Source organism: Ovis canadensis, chromosome 5 (genome assembly GCF_042477335.2).
Source record: "Ovis canadensis isolate MfBH-ARS-UI-01 breed Bighorn chromosome 5, ARS-UI_OviCan_v2, whole genome shotgun sequence".
Taxonomy (NCBI): domain Eukaryota; kingdom Metazoa; phylum Chordata; class Mammalia; order Artiodactyla; family Bovidae; genus Ovis; species Ovis canadensis.
In genome coordinates, this window is record NC_091249.1 from 107,889,738 (window position 1) to 107,905,461 (window position 15,724).

At 36.3% G+C, this 15,724-nt stretch overlaps 1 protein-coding gene across 1 annotated transcript in view; it reads right to left on the reverse strand.

The window, feature by feature from the left end:
* Positions 1-15,724, reverse strand: part of ELL2 (elongation factor for RNA polymerase II 2) — a 75,259-nt gene that overhangs the window by 38,104 nt on the left and 21,431 nt on the right. The window contains exon 2 of the mRNA XM_069592593.1: positions 14,445-14,492. Coding sequence (XP_069448694.1) covers positions 14,445-14,492 — 48 coding nt within the window. The remainder of the gene's footprint in view (positions 1-14,444; positions 14,493-15,724) is intronic.

Here is a 15,724-nt window from a genome sequence, read left to right on the forward strand (position 1 = left end):
TCAGCTGCCAAAATCAGTTTCATAAAATGCCAGTATGACTATGTCAATCCCAAGCATCATAATTTCTGTATGGTTCCTACTACTGATCTGTTGTGGAAGTAAGCTCCTGAACAGGAAGGACATTTGTGGTTCCTTTCCAACAGACCTGGGCCTCACTCTCCACCTTGTACTTGAAGTCCCCATTTCTGTCTTGACCTGTGCTCACTTATCCTTTATCTAACCCTCAGTTCAGGAGCCTTTCCTTCCCCAGTGGAACAGGTTCCCTTTTCTGTCCCCACAGCCCCTTGGGCTCGCCTCTCCTGCTGCCCTCACTGTACTGCGTGCTGAGCATTTCTTCATATGTCTTCCTTCCTATTAGACCAAGAGTTTTGGCGGGGGCAAGGACCATGGTCTTACTTTCACATATACTGGAACATAATAGATACTAAATAAATATTTGTTGGATCCATCTGAAGAAACTTAGAACTACATTAAATGTACTCTGAAGAAGACTTTTGCCAGGAATATTAAAAAATTAGATCTATATCTGAAATAGATCGCTTAAAAGAGTCAGTGGAAACCCAGAGCAGGCAAAAATAAATAGCAAAATGAAAGGAAGAAACAAACAAACAAACAGCAAACAGCAGGCACTGTGTGGTACAAACGTCAGGATGAAGAAGTTTCCTTGTGCTATGTTTAGCCCCGAGCCTAGGTCAAGTGGATGCCTGAGTTTGTAGAACTTAAATTTATAATATACATTTTTCTTTAAAAAAAAAAAATTATCTTCATCTTTATTAAAATATTCACATGATACTCTGGCCTTATCAAATTCCATTTGAAAATATGATCTAGCATCTTTAAGACCACTTTGCATTTTAAAGGACTTAGGGAAACCACACTAAATAATTCTTAAACTTAGCAATTCTCCTGGTCAAGTAGGAAGCAGAATTTTTTAAATTCTGTTTTTTGTTTTTTTTTTAATGGCTTGTTCCTCAGAAACAAAGCCCAAACCTAATTTCTACAAGGAAAAACAATCTTTGATATGAATGTCAGTTTCCAAATTCATTGCTAATCTTCTCTCCTTGTTCTCCTGAAGTCTTGAAGAAAGCTTTCTGTAATATGCCAGGAGGCACTGCTGGTAAAATGTGGGTGGAATAGAAGCCATGTATGGCAGTCAGCAATGGTTGTGTAAACCCGGGGGGAGACGGGGACTTGGCAGATGTGAACACTCAAGAGTAAAACAAGTTGCTGAAAGTGGCCCAGGCTCTAGATTTTGCAAAACACATGGTTTTTCGAGCTCACTCAATGTTGCCGTGAAAACTTATCAGTTCAATAACATAAACAGTATTTAAGTCTAAAAAATATTTCTATAGATTTAAAAAGAAATTCAATTCTTAATTTTCTATTTTTCAACATCAACATATTTAAAAACAAATTAAAGCTACAGAATACTTTCTTCAAAATAAATCTCGTGGGGAAACCCACCATGTACTATAAATAGAGCCACTCTGGTTGAGGAAAGGGCAATGAGGGACTGGGACTGCTGAGGCAGCCACGCTGGTAACATCACAGAACCCAGGCAGGCTCTGGGGATCAAGGCCACAAATCCAGGCTCTGTGCTAAGGGAAGAGAAACAGCAACAAGATGTGCAATAGTCGGGGGATATTTTATTAATTACACTTCAGTCACATCTTAAATGACAGTTACAAAAGACTGTGTACAAATATGATCTCTTATGTGCCATTTCTTGATGGGAATTAGCAGCAAATATAAGGATACCAAAGGTAGAAATAGTGTCCTTCTGCCTTATTCCCTTTCCTTTTTAGAATGCTTTCTTTACTATTGGGTCTCTTTGTATTTCCAGTGCTAAGATGGATAAAATCCAATGGTTTGAGAAGAGGCAACCTGAGCACTTCTCCTTTACACACAGATGACAAGGGAACGGGGTGAGCAGATCACATCTGGTATGCTGGGTTACATATGCCAGGATCTGGAGCAACCATGCTGTTTCCAGCGTGGCCCTGGAATCTACCAGCTGTGTTACCTTGGGCAAGCAACTTAACCTCATTAATTCTCAGTTTCCTCTGGGTAATGATACTACTCACCTCTTAAGATTCTTGGAGTTTAAAGAGATAACTCATCTAAAGGGCTTGCTACAATGTCCAACACACAGCATATGCCCCAGAGTGGTTGCTCTGATGACGTAAAGACAGTATTGGAGAGCTCCCACTCTGATTTCAGCCTGTTTGATTCATGTGCACACATGTCTCCCTCAGCAACAGTGATGTGTTTGATTTTTAAAGTAATTATAAAATGGTAATGGACTGATAACAGGCACCCTGTGGATAATCACAAGTTGATAATACTTATTCTGAATTCTTGGTATTTGCAAAAGTAAGGGGCTAGAAGCCTTCAAGGTCAAAATTTAAGTGTTAGCTTAAATAAAAGCCAAAGAAGCTATCTGCAAAAACAAACAAACCAAAAGACTAGCAATATTTCTAATTGTTCCAAACTCAACATACATAGAGATAAGGTACAAGAATGAATCAGCCACAACAGGTGTCCGTGAAAGGCTGAAAAATTACAAACACCTGCAATTACTCTAGAAGGGTATTCTAGAATGGTAGCAAACACTGCTTCCGGAGTGCCCTATCCATTAAAAAGTAAAAATGCTGCCTTCAGAACCCCAGATAATAGCTACAGTGCACTGAAGAAACAAAACATAATTAAGAGTTCTCATGAGAATCACAACTTCATGATTTTAAAGCATTCAGTCTTCATAAATGCAAATCGTATTTTAAAGTTTGTGGGGTTTTTTTTTTTTGGTGTGTCAAAACTATATAGGTAGTCTTGCAAAATGAATAAAATTTATTTTTTTTAAAGGTCTCCTACTAAACATCTACCTTGAAAATATATTCCTAAGGTAGAGTCCGTTTCATAAAATTTATTTCTATTCAGTTTTCATAAATCAAATTCACTTGCTAAAATTTCCTTCAAGCCTTCAAGAAGTAAAACTATTTCTGATTTTGCATGTATAAAGCTACTGACATGCACAGTGCATCAAGAACTAAATTAGAAACTGCAATTCTGATTTCTAAGAGACTTGGCAGGTCATATAAACAAGAGGGCCTGTCAAGTCTCTTAGATTGATTGATTTATTATTATAAGAAACACAGGACTAAGATGATTTGTTTCTAAGGATGGTATGCCTGGGCCATTGGTAAAGCCATCAAAACTAGCCCTTCAAATAGAGAAAGATATGTTGGCAAAGAAAGAGCTAAGATATTTTACATATGGATAACTAAGGTAATTACTGTATTTTAATAATTCATATCATAAAACTGTTGATTATATTCTGGATAGTTATTTGATTCTGCTAGGAGGCAGACAACACAGGTCCCTCTAGAATAAATAAATTATATGAGGTAGCAAAACATTTTATCCTCTTGACAATAATTCATTGCATTGCCCCTTAAAAAAGATAACCATATCAGTAGACTTCAGGAGACATTTGGCTTCTTATGACTCAATTGCCTTATACGTTTTTGGAAAAAAAAATGTATATATATATATATATATATATATACACACACATATATATTTTACAGAATCTGAAATTGTAAAGTTTAAGACTTTATCCAAAATTAATCATGGATTCACAATTATCTTTTTTATTCTTCAAATTCTCAAAGGAAGGAACAGAACACTATCTTCCTGAAAAAGTAAAACAAAACACCAAGCATCCCTGGGAGGAACTTTTCTTCACTGCTAAATACAAAACATTTAAACAGCTGTGGACATATGTCAGCATCATCCTGTTGTTTGGTGGAAATGGAACACCTCAAGTTCTGCTCCTCCTTCCAAATCAGTGAAAACTGATTTTAATGAATTACCAATACAAACAGATTAAGAGAAAACTAAAAAAGCATTCTGGTTATTATTAAGGAAGAATTTCTTAGTGTTGATTAGTAGAGTACTACTACATTCATAAATACGGCTATATCTTATATTCTTACTCTTAAAATAAGATAACTTACTGAGTGATTATTAGACACTGTAAACTTTTTAAGTTCTATAAAAGATTGCCCTTTTTCTATGGCTGCGTAGTTAAGTACTAACCCTTCAATTCTGTGGGCCCAATTTAGCTATCTTTAATAGGTTCTCTATTGCATTCTGAGCTTTAGTGCCTGAAGTTCCCTAGGAATCTTATCTTTTGAAATTCAGCTGACTACTGCTTTTCATCCCCATAATCTATTCTTTCTAGACTGGAGCCACTGCCAGGACTCTTCACAACACCACTGTTCCAAAATGCCTGCTCTTAATTCAGAAAGGAGAGTGGCCTCCGTCCCATGTTCTTGATAACACCAGCCACTCCGCCTTTACCTTCCTTTCCCTGGGGAGAAAGATCACAGAAGGGAGAAAACTTTCTTTCTCAACTGATAGATGACAAAGCAACTCATGAAGTAGTTGACTAGAAAGATATTTAGCTGGTGTCTAGGTATAGATAACTTCAAAACATGCTTTCTCTTTTCCTTGTTAACATTTTTTTAAACCTTGAATATTTAGGCTTTCTCCTGAATACTCCTTTCTCCTTGAATATTCAGGCTTTCTTCCTGACACATTTAAGCTCAGCATCTCTAAACATTTATTTTATGCTTATAGAAAAATTAGGAAACATAGATAAACACATCTATCTCATTAGAAAAGCAATTAGTAAAGCAATGACATTTTGGTGTACAGCATTTCCAATTTTTTGTAGGTTTATATTTGCATTTGTGTACTGATTTTTAAACCTTCCCAGGTGGCTGAGCAGTAAAGAATCTGCCTGCCAATGCAGGAGAGGCAGGAGATGCGGGTTTGATCCCTGCGTCAGGAAGATCCCCTGGAGAAGGGAATGGCAACCCACTCCGGATTCTTGCCAGGAGAATCCCATGGACAGAGGAGCTTGGCGGGCTATAGTCCAGGGGGTAACAAAGAGTTGGATACAACTGAGCACACACATAGCACATTTATTGTTAAAACTAGTATAATGATATATATGACATCTTATTATTAATTAGGAAGAAGAAATGACAACTTCAAAAGCTTCTAACCTAAATCTATGGACAGACAGTCTTGCCATTTATCAGTTATATATTCTCTTATACCCATCAGGAAAGTATTACAGCTCTTTAGATAGAATAACATGACTACATTTAACCTTTAACCTTTGCTACTTTATCATTTTTTCTTGCCACTGTTAAGATCATTTTTATATTGAAATTCCTAATTGTTAGTGCTTAGAGAGGCTAGTGATTTTTAAAAATTGTATTTATCACTTAGTGGGCATTTTCCATGTGCCAAAAACTTTGCTAAGTGTGAACATTATAAGACTTTGACCTACGTGTTTTGACTTTAGTTTGGAGACAGGGCTAAAGAAATGGTTTAACAATAAGAATTTCAAAATCTACACTCATATACATACATAACTTTTTTTGCTCCTATCTAAAACATATCTCTCCTCTGAGCAACTAGATACTATCTCTCCAACTACTTAAGGGCATTGCTCCAGCAAGTCTTCCTCTTTTGTGTATCAACTTTTGCTTTCTATTGGGTGAGGGCCATCAGTTTAGAAATGTTCCGCTATTTCTCCCATTTTAAAAGAAACTTCTCTTCATTCCACTCTACTACGATTAAGCCAGTGGCTTTTAAACAGTTATTTCTGAACTGACCATGTTACTAAAGGAAATCCTGTATAAGTTTTTATAGTTTTTCACTTGGTTTATCTGCAGATGCAAATTTGTTCCCTCTTATCTATTATCCATAGCTTTTAATTAAAAATAGTTAATTTTCTTTTCCATTATATTAATGAGCATTCTCCAAAATATATTAAATTCTAGAGATGAGAGTGGCCATGTGTATTTTATTGATGTTGTTCAGTAACTGGCTATTAGCTTGATAGTTTTCATCATGTTAAGAGAGAATTCTTCTATTCCCACTTAAAGTTTTAATCTAGATTTAATATTGAATTCTTATCAAATGCCACCTTGGCATCTACTAAAATATGTTCTGGTTTTTCTCTTTTAATCCATGCAGATGACAGATTATAAATATACAAAGATATGTATTTACATTACTATATTTAAAGTTAATGATAATGAGAACTTTATGTAACATTTGTTTCTACACAATCAATACAGCTTGAGAGTTATGAAGCCTGACAACACAGTAAACTCTGTGGATTCCCTGCCCAACATAAGAGAACATTAGCAATAACAGATCTACCCACATGCTCCCCTCCTATCCCTCCTGCCTGCCTTTCTGTACCAGAGGTAACAACTATTCTAACTTTTGTGATTACCATTCCTTTATTGTTTTTAATAATTTAATCACGTGTACCTACACAATACAGTTTGATTTTGCCTGTTATTAAACTTTACACAAATGGTGGCATACCATATGTAGACTTCTGCCCACTTAAGAGTTTTCACTGCCATACTGCACAGAGCTCTAAGTCACTGCTTTTTACTTGTATACTCTTTGATAATCAATATGCCACGGTTTATCTCTATTAACCTGTCATTGTTCTTAACGAGTGTGAAAAAAATTTGGCAAAAGGAGCGTCAAATTTCATAAATGTTAAGAATTAAAAGTATCAACACTCGTAAAGTGTTCATAACTAAACCAGTTTACCTAACAATCGAAAAAAGTAACTCTTTTAATAGACCTTAATAACAGAATTTCACCTATTAATACATCTTTTTTTCTTCTCACTACTGGACTGTCAAGTATAATTAAGCACTATAAAACGTCTTTTCGAACTGTTTCTCAAAAAACCCGTTTCTTCCAAATCCCCCATTACCAATGTCTCCTGGACAGATCCATCTTGACAGAACGAGGTACAGAGTTATTATCTGAACACCTCATGGACAGCACGTCCTGAACCAAACACTTCATGACTTCTGCCTCAGTCTATTCTTTCATCTATGTTAGATCTTGAATAATGGCCTCACCATTCAAAGAAATGCTCATCATAAATATGACATCATCCTTGATACCTTCCTTTCCTTCCTTGCCATATATAAGCAATATAAGGTAGCTACTGGATAAACAAACTAAAATGCATATCTGGTCACCTGACTCCCTGGCTAAAATTTCTAAAATTAAAAAAAAAAAAAAAGGAAATGATAATTTCTTGTAGTGTTTTTTAAACTATAGATTGTAACCCACTGGAAAGTTATGATATAAGCTATGATCAGATTCTTTTAAATTGAAATAGAATAGAACATGTCAGAATATATTGGTAAAGGATAAATAACGTGCTGTGAAACTTTTTTTTACCTGTTTGAATGTGTACACCTATATCTGTGAAGGGTCACATTGCAGAATGTTTTTCCTTACTGTGACTTGTGCTGAAATGTGCTGAAAGCATCTACTATAGAAGTTTTCTCTATTGGGCAACTTGGTGGTCCCCTTCAGGAAATGATGAAAGTTATGAACCTTGTCCAAAAAAACAGAATGTATGCATACCTGCGTCTGTGCATATTCTTTTAATCATCGACCCTTAGAGAGATTTTATAGATAAGAAACACTGATCTCCAAGGTGAAATTCAAGCTCCTTAAGACGGTGGGAATATTTGCCACACCTCCCTACCTCTCTGAGCCCTCCCTGACTCACTCTCTTCCTGGCTGGGGAGATACTCAACAAATTTTTCTCTGAATGTGGGAATAAAATGCTCACTGAACATTTATTATAGGTAGGCAAGGCAGTGCAGGGATGAAAACAGGCTCTGGAATCAGATGCTTAGACTGTGTGCAGGTTCATTCATTCACTAATGCTATGAGCTTTATCAAGTGGTTTAACCTTAAAGCCAGAGTTAACACACCTGCAGGATACGAGTATGTGCTTCACGGGATCCTAGCGAGGACTAAATGAAAATAACATGTGTAAAAGTGCTTAGAATAGGGGTCTTAGCACATAATAAATATTCAATAAATTTTAGTTATAAAACTACTGAAAAAAAAAAACTGGAGTCTATAAACAAAATAATGGATGACTATGCATTTATGCTAAATATACTACAAATTATAAGACTAGTTAAGAGAGATTTTGAAAATTCCTAGCCTGGTTTATATGGGCTTTTAAAGTCTTTAAGTCAGTAAAATTCTTTTCTTCTAAACTTGTTTTCAAAGCAAATTACTTTTATAGATTCTAGTTAGATAAAATCTTACTGCAGAATACAGCAACTCTCTAAATATTTCTACTGCATTGCTACCGTTAATTGAATCTAAGGTGCCAGCCCAACTGTACGGCTATCCATGATTTTATGTACCGCTACATAACAAAATGCTGACAAACTGACACACCACTAAGATGCTGCTGGTAATGAGATGCGTTTCTAATTCCCAAGATGTTAAAGGTTAAGAAATGCCTTGCAATCAGTGATATATAGTAATTTTGTTGCTGTGTTAAATATTGCTTGAAATAAGATCTAAGGCTTCCACATATTCTGCTAAATTGTTTTTCCTGCATTAAATTTTGGCTTTTCTTTTTAATAGACCATGTTCTTATAAGGATAAGGCCTTGCACATAGTAAGAGGTCAAAAGAAATTTGAATACTGCTTGTGGTTCAAATCTAGGGGTGGATTAGCTATAAGAACTATAGGTGTTATAGGATGGTTAAAGATGATTACTTTTCAAACGTAAATAAGTGAGTGCTGTTAAAGTGACTATGTCTGTAACATAGGCAACTAGATTTCACAAGTTTCAGTTTTTGGTGGGAAAAGAAACAAAAAGGCAAAGCCATCAGTGGCAGATTTTATTGACAAACAGGTGGTGTCAGGAACAAGAGCTGGCATTTCAAGGTCCACACCCTGTCTACCGTGGTGCCTGGCACACAGCAAATATTCACAAAACCTTGCTGAATGAAGACCGGAAGCTTAACTAACTGCTAATAATGCCATTTATGGTATTGGTTGCAAGTTCAGATTTCAATCATAGTTCCAATAGCTGCTTTCCAAAGTGACTTCAGTCTGATGAAGGACAGAGCTGGATGACTTAGTCTTCAGTTCCTTTGTGATCTCTGATATATACCAAAGTGAAATAATTTATTATTGTATTAACACCTTAATAAATTAACATATGGTTGCAGTGCGTGTGCTCAGTCATGTCTGACTCTGCAACCCCAGGTTCCTTTGTCAATGAATTTTTCAGGCAAGAATACCAGAGTGGGTTGCCATTTCCTACTCCAGTGGATCTTCCAGATCCAGGGATAGAACCCGAATTTCCTGTGTCTCCTGCATTAGGATTCTTTACCACTGAGCCACCCGGGAAGCCCAATGTGTGGTTAATGAGGTATAATTCAATACAGACATCAAAATGTTACCTACACATGTTAACCACTGTAATATTAAAAAAAAAAAAAATTTAAACCAGAACTGCCATTACAAAAGAATTTAATTTTAATGTTAAAATTAAATCTTTGTAGTATTAATTACATTCGGAGCTGAATGTATAAGGGTAAGCTGTTAGTCAGCAACCTTTGAGCAGACTGACTAAACACAACTGTTGGCAAAACCAGTGGACCAGCCAAACCAAAAACAGCAAGGGAAAGCAGACTGCAGGCATATCATCGGAGAAGGAATGGCAGTGCTGAGGATTTATTTTTATCTTTGCTGCTGTTTCAAGCAGATAGTTATCTTTGCTTCCCGGGTATCAAGTAGATTAGAGAAGGGTAGTCTGGGGGAAGTATTTGCAGGTGGGTTGAAACTGCCTACTAATTTCAAATACTATATAATTTAGTTTTTCAAAACCAATCTTCTCTCCAGCCCCCCAAAAGGAAAACAAGTAATTAACAAAATATTTCTGAATGCTTTGCTAAGTTTGGAAGAAAAAAAAAATCCAACTCTGTTCTTTAGAGTTAATGGCTCTACTGCAAAAATTCTAACACCATTCAAGCCTTCAAAGTTAGTTCAATGCCGATTTCATCCACAGAAGGTCACTGTGCCTTTTTGGAAGGCATACATTTAAAACCTGTTTGGCTGGCTCTTTGTTGCTCCTTCTTGGTAAAGTGTGTGTGACTCAGTATTTTATACGAAACATGACATGGTGGTACGTACAGAAAATATTTTTTTACATTTTCAGTCGTCTTAAGGTTAATTTCTAAATTACACATGCAGCTTCTACTTTCTAAAGCCTCTGGGATTGCTGAGTCTGAAGCAAGCAATTAAATTAGAGAGAATTTTGGAACAACATTCTCATAACAAATACTGAGTTAATACTGAAGTCTAGAATCCTATTTACTATGACAAAGTTAACATTTTTCTCACCGCCCTGGGACAATTATTCCCTGCACAGGAGTCCCTGGTGCCACAGGCAAGTCCACTCTGCAAGGCTGCCTCAGGCCAGCAGACGTGGCCATTATTTGCTGTGGAAAACCTTACCATTTCAGATTCTATCTGAATTATAAACATGCCTTTTTGCGTACGAGGATGTACACAGATTTTAATAGACCTCCTGGAATTTTATAAACCTATTTCCAGGATACAGTATTTTGTTTTTTCTGAAACCTTTGCTTTAAGATGCTGATTCATACCAATCAGAAATACATAAGCCTTGTTCCTGAGAGTCCCTTGTTTCCACAGAGGAGGGTCTGGATTAAGTCCTACATTATTAATTCTTTCCTTAGTATTAGTCCGTATGTATTTGTCACGAGTTCCCTGAGGGCAAAGCCTGTATTTACCTATCCCTGTATCTCTGCACACTAAGCACTTTAGCAAAGTACTTGGCATCACTAAGGACTAAAAGAATGTGTGTGTAATAACTAAGAGACAAATGGAACAATAAAGTTATTAGTGCACCCACTGATTAGGCACCTGTTTATAGTTTATTGAATAATTATGTTAGTAGATAATTGCATCAGTAACAACTGCCATTACTTGAAAATACTGAGTTAACTTGCTTCCAGCACCTCTCCTTTGAGAGCTGTGCAGTGTAGGGAGAATTCTCCCTGGCAGTGTAAAGACCTATGCAGTACAGCTGTCTCCTTCAGCTGTGTGTCTTTAGATAGGAAATTTTCAACAAACGTAAAAATACACAGTAATTAGTTTTTAAAATGTTACTGGAACACACATTTTTGGAAATTTTTCATCTACCACGTTTTCAGTATCTAGTTAAAATATGAGATAGAACTAACCTGATTTGGATAGAGCTTGCTCAACAATATGGACGCAGCTTTTGGAAACTGTGTGTGTTATGCCAATACACCCCTGTGAATGTTGCAACTTGAACATTTCAGTACTGTAGTGAATCTTACCAGCTTCTTTTTCTACCAATTAGAAAAGCTACCTTTTCTATCTTTTCCACAAAAATGCATAATTCTGTGCATTTACTAGGCAATAGTAAACCTTTAGTTATCAATATCCTAGGTATGGATTAGAACCATGAGGATAATTGGTTGAGCCATACTCTTAAAAGTCAACAAGGTATTTCAGGCTGATTTATTCAGCTCCTGATATTTATGAGTTTAAAAAACACAGTCAACTGCTCCTCACAGATATTTCGTCTCTTCAGAATTCATAAAATGCCTTCAACGACCAGTCAATTTCCTGAGTATTCTCTTCCACAGAGGGTAAAGGGTGAGATGAAGTGTGAAAGACACAATTTACATTTTTTATGCTGCCCAACTGTGATGATAAAAATCCAGGTAATCAATGATTCTCAGAATTTTCCTCTTTAAGACCATATTGCTATACTTTGTTTAATGGTCCAGTCTGCATTTTTTTTTTTAGAAGAAAACTTTAAGAGAACATGTTCAGGCACAAAAGTAAATACGCTTAAAAGCTAACCTGCCAAGACCCAAATTCTGACTTTCTAACAGAAGAGGGAAAATCCTATAATTAGTAACAAGAAACAGCATAACCATGCAGTGCTTAGGATCAGGGATGAAGGAAATAATCTTGACACTAAATGTTCACTTTTAAAATGATGCATTGAAAACATTTCATTTCTATTTCAAATATGTCTACACAGGACACTGTCATGATAGTTAATTTACATTTTCAATCACATTTGATGTGAAGACTGTACATTTGTTAGATTTGCCACATTCTTTCTAGGAAAACTTTCAAAGCGTCGGGAACCCTGTATTAGAAGACAACTAAAATTTCTCATTAAGAAAAACCCTTTTGTGGGCAATCTAAGTTAAAACCTTCCAATTTTGAGTCCTAAACATTTTCCACATAGGAAAACTCTCTAAGGACACTTCTTTAGAGAGTTTTTAAAGCATCAGCACTGGCAATGTTAAATTACCATGGCTCTCAAGAAAAACAGAGGAACACTGTACAGAAGACCCTCACATTTGTGGCTCTGTGTCCTCCCTGTGGGCTGTGCCAACCCACTCCCTCCCCTGCAATGACTCTTTGTTTTTACCAAGTCCCAAAGGGACGGGGAGGGCTCTGCAAAGAGAAGGGGGGAGGGGAGGCTGGAATGCAGCTGCAGGCTCTGAAACAATGCTGAGTCCATATATTTTGTTCCCAGTTAGAATAATAAAAAGGGGACTGCGGCGGGGGGTGGGGGATGGAGAAGATAGAGCCCAGAGTGCGCAAGGTAGGACCCAGTGTCCTCCAGCTGAGTGCCTTCTGAGGCACTCCCTCCCCCCACACTCCCAGCCTTCCAACTCCAACAACCATTCATTTGGTTAAAAGCTTATCTGTTAAAATTCAAATGCCCATTAAGATTTAAACCCATCAGTTATTTATACCTAAATTACTTTTATCAGTGAACTCTACTCAGACAATAGAGTAGGAAGAATGGAGCTTGCAGAGATAAACTGGGGAAGCCTGGAAAACTAGGAAAGTTTGGGGGAGGTGGGTAGCAGATTTCAGAAAAGGAAGGTCGAAGTTTCAAACAGAAACTGCCTGCTTGGTCATGGTGCCTAGGGCCTGGGGTAACAGGTATGCCATACAAGCCACAGTCCTTCTGAGACTGCTAAAACCTACATTTCTGAATCAAGAGCTTGGAAGCCTACACGTCTTGGTTCCTCATTATTCAGTCTAACCTAGTCCCTCCTAAGAAAATATCCTTCACTTGCATTTCCCTGGCCTCCGCTTCCCAACTGGAAGAATTATGGGAAGAGGGAAGAAGCAGACACCAAACAAGCTGTCAGCTGCTAGGGAGAGAAAAGGAGTTCAAACCCTCCTCTCCCTTCCCTGAGTATTGTCCTCTCTTCCCAGGTAACCCATCACTGAAATGGGCAGCCTGGCTGAGCTCAGGAATTCCTGCCTCTAGAACATCCCTTCAGATGTTACTGATGCCACTGAAACTTAAGTTCAAGAAGCCTTAAGTGAACAACCAAAACTAGTATCTCAAGATAGAATCAGCATGCAGTAAAGACCATCTAAAAAGCTATAAAACAAAATTCAGAAAAACAGTTGTTCCCATCAGGATCCCATTCATGAACATTCAGTTACTGGGGGAGAAAAAAAGAGGACTTCATTATAAAGCAGTCATGTAGAAGCAAACCGCTGACATCCACACACAAACATCTCCTTCACGTTAGGATTTCACAAGATTTAGAAGTACTCTTAGTTGGTGCTGAATGATACAATTAATCTCTTGACTCCTGAAATGTTTTCAAGTTATGAAGTTTAAAAAGATTCTATTTATTCACATTGAATTTTTGCGTTTTGTGACATAAAAATTCTCAAGCATATAGATATATAATAAGCAGGAACAGGATCTTCCCCCCTCAGGTTGCCCTTTCACTATAGCTCTAAAATCCATTTACAGATAGTCCAAATCTCCATACTATAGATAGTATTAGAGACAAATTTAGAAATGCATATTAATTTAAGTGAAGGGATGATTGAGTCTACCATTTTATTAATATTAAATAGTAATAATAATTATGAAATAATATTGACACTATTCCTGTGAAGTGTATCATCTATTACAAATACAAAATTCATCAGTCCATTTTATTAGGGGTTATCACTTATTATATTTTTAAGTGCAGTGATAAAACAGACAATACTTTGTTTATTCCGTGTACTGGAAAAACTCAATTTTCTATATATACATTTTATTTCTTAGCATGTACAATCAAAGAAATAAAGTCCATAGACAACAAAAGTTTGTTCATATTAACAATCACATAGTCATAACTTGCCTAAAATTAATGATTCTTTTCAGTTGCTTGTGGTAAATATAATCTCTTAACACTATGATGTATGTTACACTTCAAAGAAAAAGTTAAAAGATCAAGTAGCTATGACTTGGAAATAACTACTCTCAATATCTGTATCTGAATTACTTTTTAAATAAATCAAGAAGATAACTCAAGTCTTAAAAGTATCATAAATTTACATTTAGTCACAAAATATGATTGACGTTATTAATATATCAAGAGGCACAGGTGAAAACAAATTTTAAGAGTTAAATATAATACTGTGTAAGATTAGATTTTTTGCTAAATAAGAGTACTCACCCCTTGGAGCCCTTGGAATTGAATTGAAGGTCGAAAAGGAATTAAATTCTATTAAAAGAAACATAAGAAACAAACAGATCAAACTTGGTTACTGGACACAGAACTAAATGTTTAAACTTTAAATCCATGCATTTGATCAGTGCTATAGTCTGTGGAAACCTTTCCACTACATACTTAGGTTTATATGTCATTATCTTAGGCTGCCTTGATAAATGACATTGCACTATTATTGACAGTACAACCGAGGTATCTTTTGGCAGTGTAGCTAATCAGGTTTTTGAAAATGACTAACATGATTTGGCAAAAAATGATTAGTGTACTAATTCAATTTTACATGAAAAAATATTCTTGCTTAGTTTCTTGATATATTTTTCAAAGAGGTGAAGGAAAGCTAGAGATAATTAAAGGAATCTTGCAAAACCCTTAACAGGATGCTAGTATAAAATTAAAATATTTGAGGATGAACTGTGGTTTCCATTTTCTCACATTAAAAAAAAATTAAATTTATTTAAAATCGAAGGATAATTGCTTTACAGTATTGTGTTGGTTTCTGCCAGACATCAACAGGAATCAGCCATAGGAGTACCTATGTCCCCTCCCTCTTGAACCTCCCTCCCACCTTCCTCCCCATCCCACCCCTCTAGGTTGTTACAGAGCTCTGGTTTGAGTTCTGAGTCATACAGCAAATTCCCATTGTCTATCTATTTTCCATATGGTAATGTAGGTTTCCAGGTTACTCTGTCTGTATATCCCACCCTCTCCTTCCTTCATTTTCTCACATTTTACCAGTGATGAGTTTTTAGCTGAGGGTCAAACAAGTAACCAGTTCCATCACAAGCTTTTCATCAGGAGAATATAATTTCTAGAATAATGTTTTATTATGACTTTGTCTTCTTCCTAACTTTTAATATCTTCTCATAGAGCTATGTATTTAAAAGAAAAGCTGTAATTGTAAATATCTACCATAGTCTCAGGCATAATTTCCTATACCCCAAATCACCAGTATGGGACTGGTTCACTACTATGGGAATGCTCTCCCAAATTGGTAACAGAAATTCATGGGGAAATCAGATTTGAATAACATTTTAATAGTAACACATCAGCTAGTCTTCATACCCTCATATCCAAATTCAAAGCACAAAAACAGAAGCAGGGGTTTCTGGTCTCAACTCTACCTTAAAGAAAAATACAGAGGCATCCATGTGGCCCTCCCTAGCCCCTCCACATTAACTACTGATATCAGTTACTTCCCAAAACTCTGCAGATTGAAAAGTTTACTA